This window comes from Oncorhynchus nerka, linkage group LG16 (assembly GCF_034236695.1).
Source record: "Oncorhynchus nerka isolate Pitt River linkage group LG16, Oner_Uvic_2.0, whole genome shotgun sequence".
Lineage (NCBI taxonomy): Eukaryota > Metazoa > Chordata > Actinopteri > Salmoniformes > Salmonidae > Oncorhynchus > Oncorhynchus nerka.
In genome coordinates this window covers 34,180,268-34,204,393 of record NC_088411.1, presented here as the reverse complement: position 1 = coordinate 34,204,393, position 24,126 = coordinate 34,180,268, and the positions used below count along the sequence as shown (strand labels likewise).

Sequence of the window (24,126 nt, the reverse complement as noted above, 5' to 3'; positions counted from 1 at the left end):
TAGTGGTTCTCTTGGTTTTAAAAGTGTATACGCCCTGATTGCATATTTACTATTAAGTGGATGTGTTATCCAAAATGATTTCTTTACCCCTCTTACATGAGCGGTCTGTTTAAATGTCTCGTAGGTGGCTCGTCTCTTATGTCAGACTTTGTTCAGTTTCTCATAATTTATTAGAAAGAAATAATGTGATCCATTCTTATTGGCAATCTAATGCACAATGGAAAACGTTGTATCACTATGCATGTCTATAAATCATGCATACAGGTACAATAATCTCATTACATTGCATCAGTGAAAACTCAAATAATCTCATTACATTGCATACAGGTACAGTAATCTCATTACATTGCATACAGCTACAATAATCTCATTACATTGCATACAGGTACAATAATCTCATTACAATGCATACAGGTACAATAATCTCATTACAATGCATACAGGTACAGTAGCATAATATCCCTTTCTACATCCATTATTCCAACTGTCTTTGTATGTTGGAGTGTGTGTGTGCATTCGTGTGTGTGTGTGTGTGTGCGTGTGTGTGTGTGTGTGTGTGTGTGTGTGCGTGTGGTCAGATACTGATCATATGAAATGAGATGATCCTCTAACTGGCTGATAATTATGTTGGTAATATCCCCTTCCATAGGGCTACACAATGTGTTACACAAAGTGGATTGAAAAGACAGTCCAGATGTATAAAGGTGACATTCAGGATCATAACAGTCTACTTATACAATTACCACCACAAACAGCCCAGCAAGTAGATAAACTGACTTTACCAGGAATAGTCTTCTCATAAAGTTCTCATATATTTGCGTTTCTCTGTTTGCTTTCTCCCACATGTAGCGATACACCTCATTGCCAAGGTCATTGGGACGTGAAACGAAATATGTGAGTATACATATGTATGTTTGTTTTGCCCCCTTAGCAAGATCCACTATACATTCCAAAATAAATGAGAATGCTTGTCATTGTGCATCTGGAACTGCAAACTTGCTCCCTAAAGGAAAAAACCAAACAATTTTCAGGCTCTACAAAAAGATGAATCTGATGTCTACATTGGAAAGCACAACAACTTTGTTGACTAATTACTGTGTCTGTAATTAAATGACTACACAATGTGCTATTTGATCAATCCATGAGGTGTTCTTTGTTGAGTTGTTTTCATTTCTCGTATGTGTTTGTAAGAAAATAAATGAATAGAATATCCTGAAAAAGATTGTCCTCATGAGATTTAGAGATACCCTGTATATGAAAGCAGGTTACATTGCATAGGGAACATCAACATTTTGCAGGATAACAGGAAATGTAAAGCTTGTTGTGTATTTAAGGTTTTAAAAGGCTTCTGAAGTTTATTTCTACTTTGAAATTGTAGACTTTATTTTCCCTTTACGGAAAATGTATTAACCCATACTAAAATGTCAATTTAATTATTATAATCAAAATGATAATTCATCTGTTCTTACAGGATAATTTTTCTGCTGTAGCAAACTGGGTCAAATTAAGATCCTACGTTTGTAGGAAAAATCCAAAATACATCAACATTATATACAGTATGTGCTGATATTTTATTTTTTACAGGCAACCTTCAACCTACAACGGTCTGTTGAGAGAAAACTGGCAGACACCTATAAGGTAGTTATTCTATTGCAAATATGTCAAATCTGTTTAAACTATGTTATGCTAATGAATGGCCATCACATATGCTTTGCTATTTCTTTATTAAGTGTATATTTACTGTGATCTTATGTTTTCGTTATCTACTAAATCAAATGAATCGAGACATATTTTCAAACCTTACAGACCAAGCCTGGCGTAATTCGACCTGCCAATATTATCCCAAGATTGCCAGAGGAACATGATGATGAAGCGTTTCATCCAAACCCCTTCAAACAATATCTGGACGAGTTGACTGTCAATGACCAGAACAAGGTAGGCATAGTTTAACCCACAATACCTTGGTATTAGGTTACCTCAGAACACATATGTGTTGAAAACAACTACGTTTATCTTATGAGATTGCCTGATTCATTCAGAGTATGCATATTAACCAGCACTTAGACATAACTGTTTCCAAATAGCATACTTGACATACAAAAATGGGAAAGTGGGTTTAGTGTAGAACTTCTGCATAAGTCTCTGTTTACTTATAAAAGTTACTTTAGAGGCTTTCCTTTTTTTTCTTCTTTTTTTTATTTGTAGATTTTCAGACATGGGAACAGAGACATTGAAACAGTACAACACACCCAGTCCTTTAAAACCCCGCCCACCCCACCGCTTCCGTCCGTCCCTCCCTCTCTTCCTCCCACCCACCCCTTCCATCCCTCCCCCCCAAAGAAGTTACTGCAAACATAACTTTGGACACGCCTACTCATTCAAGGGCTTTTCTAATCTATGAAATAACACATATGGAATCATGTAGTAACCCAAAAAAGTGTTAAACAAGTCAAAATATATTTTAGATTCTTCGAAGTAGCCACCTTGACTGAGATGGTTTGGGATGAGTTGGACTGCAGAGTGAAGGAAAAGCAGCCAACAAGTGCTCAGCATATGTGGGAACTCCTTCAAGACTGCTGGAAAAGCATCCTCGGGAAGCTGGTTGAGAGAATGCCTAGAGTGTGCAAAGCTGTCACCAAGGCAAAGGGTGGCTACTTTGAAGAATCTCAAATGTAAAACATATTTTGATTTGTTTAACATATGTGTTATTTCATAGTTTTGATGTCATCACTATTATTCTACAATGTTTAATTATATATGTTTTTATTTCACCTTTTTTTAACCAGGTAAGCTTGTTGAGAACAAGTTCTCATTTACAACTGTGACCTGGCCAAGATAAAGCAAAGCAGTGCAACACAAACAACAACACAGAGTTACACATGGAATAAATAAGCATACAGTCAATAACACAATAGAAAAAAAATATGTCTATATACAGTGTGCGCAAATGGCGTGAGGAGGTAAGGCAATAAATAGGCCATAGTAGCGAAGTAATTACAATTTAGCAAATTAACACTGGAGTGATAGATGAGCAGATGGTGATGTGCAAGTAGAAATACTGGTGTGCAAAAGAGCAGAAAAGTAAATAAAAACAATATGGGGATGAGGTAGGTAGATTGGCTGGGCTATTTACAGATGGGCTATGTACTGTTGCAGCGATCGGTTAGCTGCCCAGATAGCTGATGTTTAAAGTTAGTGAGGGAAATATAAGTCTCCAGCTTCAGAGATTTTTGCAATTTGTTCCAGTCATTGGCAGCAGAGAACAGGTAGGAAAGGCGGCCAAAGGAGGTGTTGGCTTTGGGGATGACCAGTGAGATATACCTGTAGAAAATAGTAAAAATAAAGAAATACCCTTGAATGAGTAGGTGTGTCCAAATTTTTCACTGGTACTTTAATTTGACTCAAAAGAAAAGTGAGTTTGTGGGTGATTCTCCAATACAATGTCACATTATGTAAGCTCCTACTGACAAACTTTTTATGTTCCTATCAAGTACATATGAAGAGTTTATTTCCAAAACACTATACAGTGCCAACAGGACAATGACCCTAAGCACACAGCCAAGGTAATGCACGAGTGGCTTCAGGACAAGTCTCCGAATGTCCTTGAGTGGCCCAGCCAGAGCCTGGGTTTAAACCGATTGAATATCTCTGGAGAGACCTCAAAATAGGTGTGTAGCAACGCTCCCCATCCAACCTGACAGCGCTTGAAAGGATCTGCAGAGAAGAATGGGAGAAACTCCCCAAATACAGGTGTGCCAAGCTTGTAGCGTCATACCCAAGAAGACTCGAGGCTGTAATCACTGCCAAAGGCACTTCAACAAAGTACTGAGTAAAGGGTCTGAATACTTAAGTAAATGTGATATTTCATTTGTTTATTATTAATAAAATAGTAAACATTTATAAAAACCTGTTTTTCCTTTGTCATTATGGGTTATTGTGTGTAGATTGATGAGGGGGTAAAAAACGATTTAATCCATTTTAGAACAAGGCTGTAACCTAACAAAATGAGCAAGGCTGTAACCTAACAAAATGAGCAAGGCTTTAACCTAACAAAATGAGTAAGGCTGTAACCTAACAAAATGAGCAAGGCTGTAACCTAACAAAATGAGTAAGGCTGTAACCTAACAAAATGAGTAAGGCTGTAACCTAACAAAATGAGCAAGGCTGTAACCTAACAAAATGAGCAAGGCTGTAACGTAACAAAATGAGCAAGGCTGTAACCTAACAAAATGAGCAAGGCTGTAACCTAACAAAATGAGCAAGGCTGTAACGTAACAAAATTATCAAGGCTGTAACCTAACAAAATGAGCAAGGCTGTAACCTAACAAAATGAGTAAGGCTGTAACCTAACAAAATGAGTAAGGCTGTAACCTAACAAAATGAGCAAGGCTGTAACGTAACAAAATGAGCAAGGCTGTAACCTAACAAAATGAGTAAGGCTGTAACCTAACAAAATGAGCAAGGCTGTAACCTAACAAAATGAGCAAGGCTGTAACCTAACAAAATGAGCAAGGCTGTAACTTAACAAAATGAGTAAGGCTGTAACCTAACAAAATAAGCAAGGCTGGAGCCTAACAAAATGAGTAAGGCTGTAACCTAACAAAATGAGCAAGGCTGTAACCTAACAAAATGAGCAAGGCTGTAACCTAACAAAATTAGCCTATCAGAAGCTTCTAAAGCCATGACATAATTTTCTGGAATTTTCCAAGCTCTTTAAAGGCACAGTCAACTTAGTGTATGTAAACTTCTGACCCACTGGAATTGTAATAAGTGAAATAATCTGTCTGTAAGCAATTGTTGGAAAAATGACTCATGCACAAAGTAGATGTCCTAACCTACTTGCCAAAACTATAGTTTGTTAACAAGAAATTTGTGGAGTGTTTGAAAAATGAGTTTTAATGACTCCAACCTAAGTAAATGTAAACTTCCGACTTCAACTGTATATGATTGTATGTGTGCTTGTCTAAGGGGGGGAAATTACGGCCCGCCGGGCACTGCTATCCGGCTCACGAGACATTTTTTACTTTTTACCACTTTTTTCTCCCCAATTTCGTGATATATAATTGGTAGTTACAGTCTTGTCCCATCGCTGCAACTCCCATACGGACTCGGGAGACGCAAAGGTCGAGAGCCGTACATCCTCCGAAACACAACCCAGCCAAGCTGCACTGCTTCTTGACACAATGCCCACTTAACCCAGAAGCCAGCCTCACCAATGTGTCAGAGGAAACACTGAACACCTGGCGACAGTGTAAGCGCATGCCCCTGGCCCGCCACAGGAGTCGCTAGAGCGCGATGGGACAAGGAAATCCCGGCCTGCCAAACCCTCTCCTAAACCAGACAACGCTGGGCCAATTGTGCGCCACCTCATGAGTCTCCCATTCACGGCCAGTTGTGACACAGCCTGGGATAAAACCCGGGTCTGTAGTGACACCTCAGGCACTGCAATGCAGGGCCTTAGACCACTGCGCCACTCGGGAGGCCCTCGCAAATTGATTTTAACAAACAATTGGTCCCCCAAAATATGCGGCCCTCTATTGAATTTCAAAATCCCAATGTGGCCCTCAAGCCAAAAAGTTTTCCCACCCCTGTCAGTATAAATGTTTGCATGTTATGTGTGTGGATGCAAATTCAGTGTGTGTGTGCGTGTGCGTGTGTTGGAGTATCAGAGTGTGTAGAGTCTTGTGAGTGTACACAGAGATAAATACATGGGTCAACCCAGAGCGACAGTAGCTAGGTGAGAACCACACATCACAGTCAAATATACTGAGTACCAACATTCAATTTGAGCTAAACAATGGATACTTGGTTGTGCAATTTTTCTTACACATCCAGAATCTATGAATAAAAAATCAGAGGATAGTCATATTTTACACACCCATAACCCATAAGTTGAAAAAACAAAAATGTGAAAAATGTAGGGATGTAGCGTTTTGGATATAAACTCTTCATATGAGTATATTTACTGTAAGTGATAATGCCAGAGAAGCCGGTGTTTGGAGGATATTGGCACGGAGGTTGTTAGGCCTGAGACAAAGTCCGAACACCGGCTTCAAGGTCCAAACACCGGCTTCGAGGGCATTATCACTTTTATACAATGGGTTACCAAAATATTCAAATAATGATTTACATATTTTCATTAAAAACGTTATTTTGATGAATTTATTCATACTATTTCATCCTTCCACAACATATCGCCCCAACACAAATCTAGGGTTGCTACCCAAGCCGGTTGGTTGTTTGTTCTATCGGTTCGATTGTTAAAGACGCGACCCAGTCGTTCAGTCTTTTTGTTCTGTATCTATTGACACGACCCAGTCGTTTGTTCAAAATGTTCCATTGCCATATTGGCTGGCAACATTCTTATCTCTTGCTTGCTAGCTAGCCAACTATGGCTAACTTACATCAAACAGTGCAGTCAGAATAAAAACGAAGTAGCTGCATTTGTTTAATTTGTTTTCTAGTGACATTTATTTGTATACATCCATAACAATGAGCTAATGATGCAGATTTCACCTGGCATAGGAAATGTCCTCTCTCATCAGGACACTGTTGTTCAAGAGCTAGCCAACAACACAGCTAACAAAATCACTTCAAAACTGAAGCTGGAAAACTAGCTGTGCTTTGTTTCATTTGACTTGTTTTCTATCGACAGTTCTTTGTATATATACATAAAAATGATGGAGAAAAGCTGCCTACCTGTCTGTCTCATCCCGACTTCCGACACGTTCATACTATGGGACAGCTGGAGATCGAATTTGAATATTGAAAAATGTGGAAAATGTCGGAGAGACAGACAGTAATATTTATATAAATCTCCGCTGTTGAAAACTTAATGTTAGTCTACAAGAACTGTGACGTAATGTCTAGATGCTTTTTATAATGGAGATCAAGTTCATAAATTGCCTGGCTGGGCTAATGAGATATTGGATTGCGCAGTCAGACGGAACAGAGTAAATAGGCATTTTAATGTCATGGATTTAGCCGGTGGTAACTTGTGTAATTGACACCGGCTAGGATGCATTCAGGATTAGACCCACACGTTGTGTGATATATATATATTAATGCCAATCAAAGATGGATGTATTTATGTCCTTTATTCACAACCTTTAATCCAGTCAAGACTTACTGACAACAAAGTCAGGAAACGTTCTGTTTCATGTCTAATTATGTATAGTACTCCCTTTGGGTGACACTTTGTAGATCTGCTGTGAGACGATAAGTATCTGCTTGGGGAAATTATAGAATCTCAAACTTTCTTGGCTCAACTCCCAACACAGCAGGTATTCACATCACAACAGGCATCATTATGGTACAACGTTTGAGCTTTATCCAGCTTCAAATCAAACCATATCCAGTCAAACCATCCTCTTGTAATGGAAAGCTTTTCATTCAGTCATCAGGACAACTTGGTTGGTGCCGGTCTATTAAATAGCTTGTATAAAAGTTATAAGAGGGATAAAACCAAACGATTAGGATAGAGATTTATCACCGGAGAAGTGAGTGGACAGAGATAGGGACCAAACTCTTTTTTTTTGCTAAGAAATCAAAACTTTTAGTGCAGTCCAGCATTAAAAAGGCTTATAAAGTTTGCAATTTCCACTTTAAAATTGCAGACTTGATTTGCCCTAACGGAAAAGGTATCAACCCCTACCCTTTTTTACAATTAGCTATAATCCACATAACAATTCATATTTCCTATTGCTGCAGGATTATTTTCCTGCTGTAGCGAACTGGCTCAAATTAAGATCTTACATCTGTAATGTACTCAATCGTAGGCAGCTGGCAGACAAACCACTTGAAACCGGGGCAGTGCCATAATTACAGATGATTGCTTCAGAAACCGGACCTTAAGTGGGTGCAGTAGCTAGGCAAAAGCAATTTTACACTCGCCTCACGGCCTTCCTTCATGCTTACGCATGGGGACAACCACACGTATATGTTTGGGCGGTATACTTCCGGTTGACTATGAATGATTGCCAACTGAACAATACAAAGAAAACCAACTACTGGTATGACATAACCAAATGTATACATCATATCTTCTTCAGTCATTTTGGCACATACATGAAGAAGGTTTTGGAACACTTGTCAGCTGTTTACCAGACCTAATAAAGTAACCAGAGTCTGCATCAGTCCATCTTAATAACTTTGCATTCCTTCATTTTGATCCCCCCAATGTTCAGTACCCACTGTTGTTACCTTGAGAGCTTCTGTCAGAGCCACTCTCTCACATTCAATTTCTAATCCCCAGTGTGTCCAATCTCTTCTCCCATCCCATCTCCATCTAATTCAACGCACTAAAAGCTTTCAAACACTCAACACGTAGTTAAGGTTAACATATAACATGGTCTTATTTTACACTTTTTTTCACATTAAATGGTAGCGTAGCAACAAGATAGAAGTCAGAACACAAGGTTAGAGTGTATAAATGCAGGAAGGACCATACTTTATAGTTATTAGCAATTAAGAGTAATTATTTAATTTCTTATTTATGAGCTGTGAATATATAGGAAGTCACAAGTACAACTAGGTCTTCCTGCCATGTATACCTAAAATGATCATGTTAAAACTAATAGAACCAACTATTTTATAAAGCTGACTAAAATGTCTGATGCAGATATTTGTTTCGATCTGAGTAATGTGGTATCAAAGTCAGCATGAAAACCCACATAATCAAATCAAATCAAATGTTATTACAACAGGTGTAGTAGACCTTTCAGTGAAATGCTTACTTACAAGCCCTTAACCAACAATGCAGTTTTAAGAAAATCCATAAAAAAGTTAGAGAGAAGAATAACAAATAATTAAAGAGCAGCAGTAAATAACAATAGTGGGGCTATATACAGGGTGTACTGGTTCAGTGTCAATGCATCAATGTGCGGGGGGCACTGGTGTCGAGGTAATTAAGGTAATTATGTACATGTAGGTAGAGTTATTAAAGTGGCTATGCATAGATAATAACAGAGAGTAAGGGCAGCGTGGTGGGGGTGGGGGTGGGGCAATGCAAATAGTCTGTGTAGCCATTTGATTAGCTGTTCAGGAGTCTTATGGCTTAGGGGTAGAATCTGTTTAGAAGCCTCTTGGACCTAGACTTGGCACTCCGGTACCTCTTGCCGTGCGGTAGCAAAGAGAACAGTCTATGACTAGGGTGGCTGGAGTCTTTGACAATTTTTAGGGCCTTTCTGTGACATAGAGGTCCTGGATGGCAGGAAGCTTGGCCCCAGTGATGTACTGGGCTGTACGAACTACCCTCTGTAATGCCTTGCGGTTGGAAGCCGAGCAGTTGCCATACCAGGCGGTGATGTAACCCGTCAGGATACTCTCGATGGTGCAGCTGTAAAACCTTTTGAGGATCTGGGGACACATGCCAAATCTTTCCAGCCTCCAGACAGTGAGAAAACAATCACAATATCAGAGGGAGATGTCATGACAGTGAGCACTTACAAGCATATTTTGTCTCTATGAAAACATCAGGGATGATTTTGAAATGTCAATGACTGACACAATAAACATTGTTTTCAATGTGGGAGGCTCGGACACAAAGCAACACTGTAGAAGTCATCAAGAAATGCCAACTGCAAACAAAGTCTAAACAGACTGGATCATTTCAGAGAATGCAGTCTAACACAAAACATGAAACGTAGTATGGAGTTTATATACAGTGCCTTCGGAAAGTATTCAGACCCCTTGACCTTTTCCACATTTTGTTAGGTTACAGCCTTATTCTAAAATTGATTAAATTGTTATCAATCTACACAAAATAACCAATAATGACAAAGCAAAAATAAAAACACTGAAACATTTACATAAGTTTTGAGACCCTTTACTCAGTACTTTGTTGAAGCACAGTCTTCTTGGGTATGACGCTACAAGCTTGGTACACCTGTAATTGGGGAGTTTCTCCCATGCTTCAAATCTTATTGTATATGTCACATACACATGGTCAGCAGATGTTAATGCAAGTCTAGCGAAATGCTTGTGCTTCTGGTTCCCGACAGTGCAGTAGCATCTAACAAGTAATCTAACAGTTCCCCAACAACTACCTAATACACACAAATCTAATATTCTCTTCAGATCCTCTCTAGCTCTGTTAGGTTGGATGGGGTGCTTTGCCGCACTGCTATTTTCAGGTCACTTCAGAGATGTTAGACCAGGTTCAAATCCGAGCTCTGGATGGGCCACTCAAGGACATTAAGAGAATTGTTCTGAAGCCACTCCGGCATTGTCTTGGCTGTGATCTTAGGGTCATTGTGCTGTTGGAAGGTGAACCTTCGCCCCCAGTCTGAGGACCTGAGCGCTCTGGAGCAGGTTTTCATAAAGGATCTCTCTGTACTTTGCTCCATTCATCTTTACCTCGATCCTGACTAGTCTCCCAGTCCCACAGCATGATGCTGCCACCACCATGCTTCACTGTAGGGATGGTGCCAGGTTTCCTCCAGACGTGACGCTTGGCATTCAGGCATTCAGGTTCCATCAGACCAGATAATCTTGTTTTTCATCGTCTGAGAGACTTTAGGTGCCTTTTGACCAACTCAAAGCGAGCTGTCGTGTGCCTTTTACTTATGATTGTCTTCCGTCTGGCCACTACCATAAAGGCCTAATTGGTGGAGTGCTGCAGAGATGGTTGTCTTTCTGGAAAGTTCTCCCATCTCCACAGATGAAGTCTTGAGCTCTGTCAGAGTGGGGCGGCAGGGTAGCCTAGTGGTTAGAGCATTGGACTAGTAGCCAAAAAAAGTTACAAGTTCGAATCCCCGAGCTGACAAGGTACAAATCTGTCGTTCTGCCCCTGAACAGGCAGTTAACCCACTGTTCCTAGGCCCTCATTGAAAATAAGAATTTGTTCTTAACTGACTTGCCTAGTTAAATAAAGGTAAAATAAAAGTAAAATAATAAAATAAAATAAAATAAAAAAAGAGTGACCATCGGGTTCTTGGTCACCTTCCTGACCATGGCCCTTCTCTCCCAGTTGCTCAGTTTGGCCTGGAGGACAGCTCTATAACGAGTCTTGGTCGTTCCAAACTTCTTCCATTTAAGAATGATGGAGGCCAACATGTTCTTGGGGACCTTCAATGTTGGAGAAATGTTTTGCTACCCTTCCCCAGATCTGTGCCTGACACAATCCTGTCTTGTAACTCTACGGACAATTCTTTCGACCTCATGGCTTGGTTTTTGCTCTGACATGCACTGTCAACTGTGGGACCTTATATAGACAGGTGTATGCCTTTCCAAATCATGTCCAATCAATTGAATTCACCACAGGTGGACTCCAATATAGTTGTAGAAACATCTGAAGGATGATCAATGGAAACAGGATGCACCTGAGCTCAATGTTGAGTCTCATAGCAAAGGGTCTGAATTCTTATATAAATAGGTATTTCTGTTTTTTATTTTTAATAAAACCTGTTTTCACTTTGTCATTATGGGGTATTGTGGGTAGATTGGCTGTAATGTAACAACATTTAGAAAAAGTTAAGGCGTCTGAATACTTTCTGAATGTACTGTATATAGACATTGAGAGGGTTCTGTCAAAAAAGTCTCTCCTCTGTGTCACGACCGTCTTCCTGGCTGGAATAAGTGGACCAAAGTGCAGCGTGCTGAGCGTACATTTTCTTTATTTATAAAATGACGCCAACAAAACAAGAAATAAAGAAACAACCGTGAAGCTTACACGGGCTATAGAGCCCCTAACAAAGTCAACTTCCCACAAATAACAAAGGGGAAAAGGTTGCCTAAGTATGATTCCCAATCAGAGACAATTGTAGACAGCTGTCCCTGATTGAGAACCATACCATGGCATATTCCATGGCACACACACAGTTTTCCCATTTGTCACAAAATACAATTTGTGAGTCTCTTTGGATCAAGCAGCAGGCAGAGTGATGCAAATACAAAAAGTCGGTTTTTCATGTTTGATATCAATTCAAGTATTGTTTTCCACATTTTGCCCACTGGGTCTGGTAATATATTTGGTCTTTATTATAGACCAGTCACACTGAGATCCTTTTTTGTCATGGGTTGTGTTCATTGTTATTTGTGGCGCGCCTTTGTTTTCATTTATTGAATAAATCTTGTTTTATACATCATGCGGAAAAATAGCGACGTATTCATTACACCAGTGAGAACTAAACCGTTGCAGTCAATCTGCAGGTACATTAACTATTCTTAAGGTAATTATCCACTCTAAGTACAGGCACAGGTAAACAGAATAGTCAACTGGAGGCCAATGTTTTGATTCAGCGAACGTCTCTTGAAGGGTATTTGTGCTCTTAAGAATTCACCAATTCGTAGTGGTGTTCTAGTTTGCGTAGTGTCCACTGTCTTAGTCACCCCAAGGCAGAAACATCAGCAGTGATAATACAAGTATGACTCAAGCTGCAAACAAGGGTATGGATCCAATTTATAGGTCACAGACAGGTGTTTCCAACATACTCATGGAGCATGTTTTTCATATTTGAGAGTACCTTGTTACTTTTTCCTTTGTGACCATTATAGTTATTTCTGTTGGGTAACAATGAAGAGAGTACTGTGTTTGAATATTTCGAGATTCAATTTGAATGAACCCCTTATTCATTATTTGTTCTTTATCTTGTTGTTCTGTTCTTGGTCCGTGGTTCTACTCTGGATGCCAAAACTGAAAGTCTACTCATCCGTTTGTGACAATCCATGAGAATGAGGCGCTGATGTCCAAAAAGGTAACATATAATATCTATTGAGACTATGTTGAGACGCTGCATTAAATAACCCATTCTGCAATCATAGTGGGGAGTCTGACATTTTTTGAATGGTTTGTATTATTATGACATAATAGCCTTGTATTTAGAATGCACTACTGAATATATTAAAATCATTATACTAATTCAATGCTAATGGCATTGCTAATGTCAGTGCTTTGTCCAGTAATTGCTCTTTTCTCCAGCTGTATGCTCAGGACCAAGGATGTTTGGGTTACTTTTCTTGCACCTCAATTAATAGACTATTTCACAGAGACAGACTTGAACAGACACTTAGCAGACACCTTATTTAATACTTTAACAAATGGCCTTCAGCCTTTTCCACATTGACTTTGCATTGCCATTACTTCCTTTTTTCATCTGATGTTTGCTTCCTGAAGTTGTCACCTACTGTTTCTAGGATATAGCATCATGAAAGTTGGAAGTGCTTCTTCCCTCACTTAAAGATGCATTACAGATGTTTTTGTTTACTTTTACGGAGTGGCTGCTTGGCCGAATTCTCTTGACATCTCTTCCCCATAGCTAAACAACCAAACGTTCTGCACATGTGAGGGATTCTCTATTTGATGCAGAAAAATGTAGGTAGTTGCTGCTCCCTCTTTTCTGTTCTCACTTCCCCTCAGTGGCGGATTGGCCATCTGGGAAATATTTTTACGCAATTTCTCTATTATACAAATCAACAATGTTTGGGATTAGATTTTTATTTAGTCATATGCATAGGGTCGCAGATGTAGTTGCAGTGTACAGTGAAATTCTGAAGCTCTGCGCTCCAACAGTGCGCAGGGGGGTTTGGAGCTATTCAGCAGCCTGATGTTTCTGGGGGTAGAAGCTATTGGCCAGTCTGTTAGTTTTAGCCATGATGCTCCTGTGTGATTGAAGTGGGGAGAACAGGCCATGGCTCAGGTAGCTGAGGTCCTTGATGATCTTATCTTAACTTCCTGCGACACCTGGTGTTTTAGGTGTCCTGTATGGCGGGCAGTGTGCACCCAATGGTGCGTTTGGCTGAGAGTACCACCCTCTGTAGTGCCTGGTACAGCCTGGAGTTGCTGTACCAGGCTGTGATGCAGCCCAACAGTATGCTCTCAATGGTGCTCCTGTAGAACACTGTGAGGGCCCTCGGGGACAGACCCAATTTCTATAGCCTCCTGAGGTTAAAGAGTTGCTCTCGTACATTCTTCACCATGATGACAATTTGGTTTGACCATTTCAGCTCCTCGGAGATGTGTACGCCGAGGAACTTGAACTTTTTGACCGTCCCCACGGCGATCCCATTGATTGAGATGGGGCGTGCTCTGCCTGGTTCCTCCTGAAGTCCATAATCAGCTTTTTTGTTTTGCTGACATTGAGGGAGAGGTTGTTTACTTGGCACCACACCGTCAGAGTGCCCACCTCCTCCCTGGAGTCTGTCTCGTCGTTGTTGGTAATCAGGCCTACTACTGTCGTGTCGTCAGTGTATACCATGCAGACGTGGTATACAAGGAGTAGAGGAGCGGACTGAGCACGCACCCTAATGGAGTCCCCATATTGAGGATCAGTGTCGAGGAGGTGATGTTGCCTAACTTCACCACCTTGAGTGGTGTCGTGGAAATGTCCTGTATTACCAAATCATGAGAGAGCAAACCACACACAAGTCAGAGTTATCATAAAGTCCATCTTTAATTATATGAGCTTCATCACAACCCTGTTTGACTCTCAGATCAATTCAGTGTCATAAATGAATTCTATGAGAGTGCTTACATATTGGCAACTGAGATCCTTCATAGCAAAGACACACATAGCCAGACAGCATTGGCTATAATTTATCGTTCAGTTTGGTCTCCTAAACTAAGTTCTTATCTCATTCTTGGTACCACTTAGAACCAAAAACATTACCTCATCCAATGGCATATATCAAATACACCCCCTCCTGGACAAGCTTAAAGAGAGACGTGACTGGCACACAGACATTGTGGAGCCAACCTAACTGGTTCCCCATTAATCACACCATCCCCTCACATGGTTTAGGAATAGTTTACAGACACATTCACAGATAAGACTAACCTGACCTCTCCCCTCTCTGGGTCCAAGTAACTTTCTCCACATAAGCATGCTTATGAAAATTAATAAAACATCTTATTTATAAATGTTACCTAAAGAATTCTGATTCTGCCATGACTTTCCCCTCTCAGGGACATTGTGCCTTCTAAAGAATCAGAACATTAATTACATACTCAATATTTAAAATAAAATAAAAAATCTAATCCCTTCAATGTCAAATACCTTAGCTTATATGTAAGCTTTCTCCCTTCCGAAACTAAGTTTACAACCTTTATTCTACAAGACAAACTTGTACATGTTTAATAACACAGAATAATCTATTTGAGGAAAATAAAACCATAACATAGAAATGCTCCCTAAGTTACATGAGAACCAGTATCTAAACACAGGCCTCCTCACAACATATAGGACAGACATCCCTCTAAGTCCTTATGCTCAGAGATGTAGTCAGGAATAGAGAATAGGTCAGGGAAATCATTCATATTCCAAATCATAATTAACAACCCAACTATTTATCCAACCAAAATGTAGAATGGCATTCCTCAGTGATTCAAATTGGTCTTATCACCCAAAGTAAAAACCTCAATTTATTAACACACATCAATATTAACAGATTTTACATTCATTCAGTAGAATTATCCCATAATTATACCATTAACTTTTTAAATCATGATTATAATACAGATCAGTATCTCAATGCATTCTTAATCTAAATTACTATAATTTTACATGGTGTAGACCTCTCCAATTGACCTGATACCACAAAAGTATAAAACAATTTTATTGGCACAGTTGACCAACCCCCCCTCTCAGGCACTGATTCTTCTGGCGTCTTTTTGGTTCTTCTTCAGATAGCTTTACAGTTCAAACTGGACAGCCCATGATAATGTCCCAATTTCAATGTCTCATCTTTACAACTCATGCCTTGTCCATTCGTCAACCAATATACCAGCATCATAAGAAAAGGTTAGAACAGATCTCTCTCCATGATCACTCCATGTGGACTCTCGCACTCCTGAGAGAAACATGAAAGAAAAGCAGTTGATAGCTTAGATCTAATACTGTACACCAATTTCTGGCTTGGTTCCTTTCTCTCGGTAGAAGTGGTTCAGAAGGCCTTCTTCAACGCCTTTGTCACTCTTCTTCAGCCAGTTAGTGGGGGTTTTGAGGTACACACACTATTCGTTCCAATTATCTCTTCCATGCATTAAGATACCGTCTGATGTCACTTTTCATGATAACCTCGAAAGAACAGTTCAGAACAACAGTTTAGTTCAGTTCATTAACTACATGATAAATTATTACTTTTACCAATTATTCTTAACCTGTTGCGACGAGCCATCCCGGATCCGGGATCGTGAATACAGCCTCAAGCTCATTACCATAACGCAACGTTAAAAAAAACTCCCAAGTGGTCATTCTCTCTTTCTCCCCTTACCCATCTGTCTATCGCCTCCTTTGAATTCCATGCTGTCACAGTTACCAGCCCTTTCAAGCTTAACATCCTTATCATTTATCGCCCTCCAGGTTCCCTCGGAGAGTTCATCAATGAGCTTGATGCCTTGATAAGCTCCTTTCCTGAGGACGGCTCACCTCTCACAGTTCTGGGCGACTTTAACCTCCCCACGTCTACCTTTGACTCATTCCTCTCTGCCTCCTTCTTTCCACTCCTCTCCTCTTTTGACCTCACCCTCTCACCTTCCCCCTCTACTCACAAGGCAGGCAATACGCTCGACCTCATCTTTACTAGATGCTGTTCTTCCACTAACCTCACTGCAACTCCCCTCCAAGTCTCCGACCACTACCTTGTATCCTTTTCCCTCTTGCTCTCATCCAACACTTCCCACACTGCCCCTACTCGGATGGTATCGCGCCGTCCCAATCTTCGCTCTCTCTCCCCCGCTACTCTCTCCTCTTCCATCCTATCATCTCTTCCCTCTGCTCAAACCTTCTCCAACCTATCTCCTGATTCTGCCTCCTCAACCCTCCTCTCCTCCCTTTCTGCATCCCTTGATTCTCTATGTCCCCTATCCTCCAGGCCGGCTCGGTCCTCCCCTCCTGCTCCGTGGCTCGACGACTCATTGCGAGCTCACAGAACAGGGCTCCGGGCAGCCGAGTGGAAATGGAGGAAAACTCGCCTCCCTGCGGACCTGGCATCCTTTCACTCCCTCCTCTCTACATTTTCCTCTTCTGTCTCTGCTGCTAAAGCCACTTTCTACCACTCTAAATTCCAAGCATCTGCCTCTAACCCTAGGAAGCTCTTTGCCACCTTCTCCTCCCTCCTGAATCCTCCTCCCCCTCCCCCCTCCTCCCTCTCTGCAGATGACTTCGTCAACCATTTTGAAAAGAAGGTCGACGACATCCGATCCTCGTTTGCTAAGTCAAACGACACCGCTGGTTCTGCTCACACTGCCCTACCCTGTGCTCTGACCTCTTTCTCCCCCTCTCTCCAGATGAAATCCCGCGTCTTGTGACGGCCGGCCGCCCAACAACCTGCCCGCTTGACCCTATTCCCTCCTCTCTTCTCCAGACCATTTCGGAGACCTTCTCCCTTACCTCACCTCGCTCATCAACTCATCCCTGACCGCTGGCTACGTCCCTTCTGTCTTCAAGAGAGCGAGAGTTGCACCCCCTTCTGAAAAAACCTACACTCGATCCCTCCGATGTCAACAACTACAGACCATTATCCCTTCTTTCTTTTCTCTCCAAAACTCTTGAACGTGCCGTCCTTGGCCAGCTCTCCCGCTATCTCTCTCAGAATGACCTTCTTGATCCAAATCAGTCAGGTTTCAAGACTAGTCATTCAACTGAGACTGCTCTTCTCTGTATCACGGAGGCCCTCCGCACTGCTAAAGCTAACTCTCTCTCCTCTGCTCTCATCCTTCTAGACCTATCGGCTGCCTTCGATACTGTGAACCATCAGATCCTCCTCTCCACCCTCTCCGAGTTGGGCATCTCCGGCGCGGCCCACGCTTGGATTGCGTCCTACCTGACAGGTCGCTCCTACCAGGTGGCGTGGCGAGAATCTGTCTCCTCACCACGCGCTCTCACCACTGGCGTCCCCCAGGGCTCTGTTCTAGGCCCTCTCCTATTCTCGCTATACACCAAGTCACTTGGCTCTGTCATAACCTCACATGGTCTCTCCTATCATTGCTATGCAGACGACACACAATTAATCTTCTCCTTTCCCCCTTCTGATGACCAGGTGGCGAAACGCATCTCTGCATGTCTGGCAGACATATCAGTGTGGATGACGGATCACCACCTTGTAGGTTCATGCTCTACAACATCCGCAGAGTACGACCCTGCCTCACACAGGAAGCAGCGCAGGTCCTAATCCAGGCACTTGTCATCTCCCGTCTGGATTACTGCAACTCGCTGTTGGCTGGGCTCCCTGCCTGTGCCATTAAACCCCTACAACTCATCCAGAACGCCGCAGCCCGTCTGGTGTTCAACCTTCCCAAGTTCTCTCACGTCACCCCGCTCCTCCGCTCTCTCCACTGGCTTCCAGTTGAAGCTCGCATCCGCTACAAGACCATGGTGCTTGCCTACGGAGCTGTGAGGGGAACGGCACCTCAGTACCTCCAGGCTCTGATCAGGCCCTACACCCAAACAAGGGCACTGCGTTCATCCACCTCTGGCCTGCTCGCCTCCCTACCACTGAGGAAGTACAGTTCCCGCGCAGCCCAGTCAAAACTGTTCGCTGCTCTGGCCCCCCAATGGTGGAACAAACTCCCTCACGATGCCAGGACAGCGGAGTCAATCACCACCTTCCGGAGACACCTGAAACCCCACCTCTTTCAGGAATACCTAGGATAGGATAAAGTAATCCTTCTCACCCCCCCTTAAAAGATTTAGATGCACTATTGTAAAGTGGCTGTTCCACTGGATGTCTTAAGGTGAACGCACCAATTTGTAAGTCGCTCTGGATAAGAGTGTCTGCTAAATGACTTAAATGTAAATGTAAATGTTAACTATTCATGAAAATCGCAAATGAAATTAAATCAATATGCTAGCTCTCAAGTTTAGATTTTTGTTAACAACACTGTCATCTCAGATTTTCAAAATATGCTTCTCAACCATTGCAAAACAAGCATTTGTGTAACACTATTGATAGCTAGCGTAGCATTTAGCGTAGCATTTAGCGTTAGCATTCAGCAGGCAACATTTTCACAAAAACCAGAAAAACATTCAAATAAAATCATTTACCTTTGAAGAACTTCAGATGTTTTCAATGAGGAGACTCTCAGTTAGATAGCAAATGTTCCGTTTTTACAAAAAGATTATTTGTGCAGGACAAATCGCTCCGTTTTCTGTGTCACGTTTAGCTACGAAAGAAACCTGTATCCAGGATTGTGTAAATATATCCGCAAGCTCATTAGCATAACGCAACGTTAACTATTCATGAAAATCGCAAATGAAATGAAATAAATCTATTTGCTCTCAAGCTTAGCCTTTTGTTAACAACACTGTCATCTCAGATTTTCAAAAATATGCTTCTCAACCATTGCAAAACAAGCATTTGTGTAACACTATTGATAGCCTAGCATAGTATTATGCCTGACATTCAGCAAGCAACATTTTCACAAAAACCAGAAAAACATTCAAATAAAATCATTTACCTTTGAAGAACTTCAGATGTTTTTAATGAGACTCTCAGTTAGATAGCAAATGTTCAGTTTTTACAAAAATATTATTTGTTTAGGACAAATCGCTCCGTTTTCTGCGTCACGTTTAGCTACGAAAGAAACCTGTATCCAGGATTGTGTAAATCTATCCGCAAGCTCATTAGCATAACGCAACGTTAACATTCATGAAAATCGCAAATGAAATGAAATAAATCTATTTGCTCTCAAGATTAGCCTTTTGTTAACAACACTGTCATCTCAGATTTTCAAAAATATGCTTCTCAACCATTGCAAAACAAGCATTTGTGTAACACTATTGATAGCCTAGCATAGTATTATGCCTGACATTCAGCAAGCAACATTTTCACAAAAACCAGAAAAACATTCAAATAAAATCATTTACCTTTGAAGAACTTCAGATGTTTTCAATGAGACTCTCAGTTAGATAGCAAATGTTCAGTTTTTACAAAAATATTATTTGTTTAGGACAAATCGCTCCGTTTTCTGCGTCACGTTTAGCTACGAAAGAAACCTGTATCCAGGATTGTGTAAATCTATCCGCAAGCTCATTAGCATAACGCAACGTTAACATTCATGAAAATCGCAAATGAAATGAAATAAATCTATTTGCTCTCAAGATTAGCCTTTTGTTAACAACACTGTCATCTCAGATTTTCAAAAATATGCTTCTCAACCATTGCAAAACAAGCATTTGTGTAACACTATTGATAGCCTAGCATAGTATTATGCCTGACATGCCTGACATTCAGCAAGCAACAATGAGGAGACTCTCAGTTAGATTGCAAATGTTCAGTTTTTACAAAAATATTATTTGTGTTGACAAATTGCTCCGTTTTCTCCATCACGTTTGGGTAAGAAAAAAAACGAAAATTAAGTCATTAAAACGCGAACTTTTTTCCAAATTAACTACATAATATCGACAGAAACATGGCAAACCGATGTTTAGAATCAATCCTCAAGGTGTTTTTCACATATCTATCGACGATAAATCCATCGTGGCAGTTGACTTTCTCTTCTGAAGAAATGGAACGCACATGGACCTAGAGATTACGCAATAATTTTGACACAGGACACCGGGCGGACCCCTGGTAAATGTAGTCTCTTATGGTCAATCTTCCAATGATATGCCTACAAATACGTCACAATGCTGCAGACATCTTGGACGAACGGCAGAGAGCGCAAGTTCATTCATGGCACATTCACAGCCATATAAGGAGACGATGGGAAACAGAGCCTCAAAAATTCTGCTCATTTCCTGTTTGAGGTTTCATCTTGGTTTCGCCTGTAGCATGAGTGCTGTGGCACTTACCTTTAATAAAATCACATTTACGGCCCACAAACATTGTCACCTATGTGCGGGTAGACTGATCACTTCAATTGACAGGCATGTTGTTTTAGTCAAACTCTGGCTCATAGCCTACCACCTACACGGCACGGGAACGTTTGGCTCCGAATTTGCTCACAAAACGACCTTGTACATAATTCAAGAAGATCTTAATGCATATTCCAATTAAACTGATTGAGATTAAATGGTTGGCATGCAGATGCTGAATGGATGTATCACTGGCAAAATGTGAAGAATTATCATTCACGTTGGATAAAGTGAGAAACGTAAAGTGAGGGGAGGGTGATCAGCAGCTATGCAATGAAGTTAAGCTGTGCATAAAGTTAAGTTTAAGTAACACATGCGCAGAACGTGATCCGGCTGTTTAGCTCTGGGGAAAGAGCCTTCCAGGGGGGCGGGACAGGGAGGGAACGGGGGCGGGACAGGGAGGGAACGGGGGCGGGACAGGGAGGGAACGGGGGCGGGACAGGGAGGGAACGGAGGCGGGACAGGGAGGCGGGATGGGGCATACTTTTTAGCCAGGAGTTTTGAAAATAGCACTCAAGCCAAGAGAGGTCCCAAAAATGTTTTACAACATCATATATGTATATCAGGTCAATCTTATAAGAATTCAATGAAATGCCCATATGGACCATACATTGACACGTCAAGTTCAAAACATGAGGTTTAAAAAATACAGAAGTATTTTTCAGTCCTCTGTAACAAGTGTTTCAGTAGCTCTCACCCCAGATTGGAGTTAATAGAGGAAATGGTTATATAACGTCTAAACAAAATTTTGCTAACAAAACTGCAATTCTGGAAGTCCTTGCTTATTTTCTGTGAATGCTTTTCCATTTGCAATGGATGTGGGTCTGTGAGAACAGGTGAATTGGTGCTCTGTCCAATCAATGACTAAAATGGTCATTTACCGTAGGTCTGTGACAGTACATACCACCACACATTGCAGTGTCCTAAGATGCTGGTTGTGAGGATAAAAATTCGGAACACATTCAACTGCAGACTTAAAATGTAACAAGAATGTTACTAATCAATTATAACATTGTCAGTAGTTGTGCAGAGTAACTGAATTCACAGCTCATAATTATTTTCTCATTGGCACAGACACTGACATCTCTTTTTCAACAGTAACATCATATTTTTTGTCTGTAGCTTGATAACACACTTTTGGGAAAGATGGGGGCAGATGGCAGCATAAGCTCTGGCAACCTGGCCTTGAACACAGAGAGGAACAGTGAGAATAACTCAACAACAGAAGAGGAAGACAACATCATCATCTCCTCACTGCTGATTACTGAATCTGAGGAGCCGAAAGCTAACCCTGCAAAAGATGGATCCTGGCAAGGTGGTGCGACCTCTTTCAACCTTACCAAGGTAAAGATGGAAGCCTTTGAGACACACATTTAATTGTTTGTGACATAAATGGATGACAACGGGGTAGAGATTAAGGCAACACTTTATTTTAAGTGTAATAAACCACTTAAACCATTTATAAGGCATTTATGAAGTGTGTTAACCATTTATTAATCATTACTCTCACATTTATAAACCTTTTACTAATCATTAGTTATTAAGTCTTTTTGCAGCCCCTAATCTAAAGTGAGTGCTATTTAAGCTTTACATATACCTTCTAAATGTTTTGAGTGACCAGTGTAATTTCTCACTAAAAGATGGGCCTGCCATTGGTAGACATTCCAGCAGTACCTGGTAAAATAATAAGCGCACAACACAGGATATTTGCTACCATTTATGAATGTGGGAGTAATGATTAATAAATGGTGAGTACTGTTTGTAATGGCATTATAAATAGTTTATATAAATGCCTTATTAATGGTTTATTACGGACCTTTCAAATAAAGTGTTACAGAGAGTCATTCCCTGTAGTATTGACAAAAAGGGCTTCTGATCATTATGTTTGACCGCATGCAATACATTCAACTGCTTTTGCTATTGTATAAACATTTATGGAATGCACCATTTTTCTGGAGATTGTGAAACTACATGCTCCACTGGGATGAAAGAGAATCCTTTTTGAAGTGATTGATATAATTACTTAATCATTCTGACTTGTATTTTGGGATAAATTAGTTTGTTCCAACATTGAATAAAACATTTTGTCATCTTTTCAAAAAGTTTGTTTGATTACTGACCTTTTTAATACATGCGAATAAACATTTCATTATACATAATGCAAGTACATCTATGCCGTGTTGGTGTTGTACCTGTGTGTCCCTGTGATTTATTTGTACTGACTCAGAACATAACTAATTGAAACATTTCTCATTTTGACAAATTGTTATTCTACTTGTCAGCATCTCTCTACCCATTTCAACTTCAGAGTTGTCAATACTATGCACTACATACAATTAACTAAATTATAGTTAATTAAAGTTTTAATTACATAACAGTGGACACATTTCTCCAGGCAAGAAGCCTAGATCAAGTTAATTACAGTGGCGACCATAGTTGCCACTATATTTAGTTCTGATTACACCATGCATGTTAAATATACTTTTTCCTCTTGTATTTTTTCCGTCAATATCCCCGAACGAAACTGCGCACATCCACAGAGAATTTCAATCTCTAAAGCAGGGATCATCAACTAGATTCAGCCACTGGCCATTTTTTTTCTTGAGTGGATGGTCGGGGTGCCAAAAATTATAACAAATAGTTTGTAGACTGCAAATTCACTGCAAGAAGCACAAACAGATATAATATTTGACAAAAATTTAATAATTTAAAACCTTGGTTACATTTGTATGCTATTACATCTACACTACATGTCCAAAAGTATGTGGACACCTGCTGGGCGAACATCTCATTCCAAAATCATGAGCATTAATATGGAGTTGGTCCCCCCTTTGCAGCTATATCAGCTTCCACTCTTCTAGGAAGGCTTTCCACTAGATGTTGGAACATTGCTGTGGGGACCTGCTTCCATTCAGCCACAAGGGCATTAGTGAGGTCGGGCACTGATTTTGGGCCCGACCTCACTAACCCTTTCTGTATGGACCTCGCCTTGTGCACGGGGGAATTGTCATGCTGAAACAGGAAAGGGCCTTCCCTATCAGGTATCAAGGTAAGGCCCAGATGCAGACCATGTCAAAGTAACAATGTTTATTACAGCAACAGGGGCAAAGGTACAGGATGGCAGGCAGGGTCAGGTCAGGCAGAGGTCGGAAATCCAGAGGTGGGGCAAAGGTACAGGACGGCAGGCAGGCTCAGGGTCGGGCAGGTAGAGTGGTCAGGTGGGCGGGTACAGGGTCAGGACAGGCAAGGGTCAAAAACCAGGAGAACGAGGAAAGAGAGACTGGGGAAAAGCAAAAACATTGGTTGACTTGACAAACAAGACGAACTGGCAACG

At 41.0% G+C, this 24,126-nt stretch overlaps 1 protein-coding gene across 3 annotated transcripts in view; it reads left to right on the top strand.

Moving 5' to 3' along the window:
- The window catches only part of mlip (muscular LMNA-interacting protein), a 47,397-nt gene extending 24,442 nt beyond the window's left edge, over positions 1-22,955 (top strand). Inside the window, exons 8-12 of one of the 3 annotated variants that reach the window (XR_010459346.1) lie at positions 850-894; positions 1,585-1,638; positions 1,807-1,935; positions 2,206-2,672; positions 2,787-4,580. Coding sequence is in view for 2 of the 3 variants with exons in the window: in XM_029685429.2 (XP_029541289.1) it covers positions 850-894; positions 1,585-1,638; positions 1,807-1,935; positions 12,642-12,695; positions 21,915-22,169 (537 nt within the window). In the remaining variant the exon portion in view is untranslated. Of the gene's footprint in view, positions 1-849; positions 895-1,584; positions 1,639-1,806; positions 1,936-2,205; positions 4,582-12,641; positions 12,696-21,914 lie in introns of those variants that run through there. The other 2 variants (XM_029685429.2, XM_065002641.1) reach the window with 2 other exon arrangements.
- Positions 22,956-24,126: the final 1,171 nt, after the last annotated feature.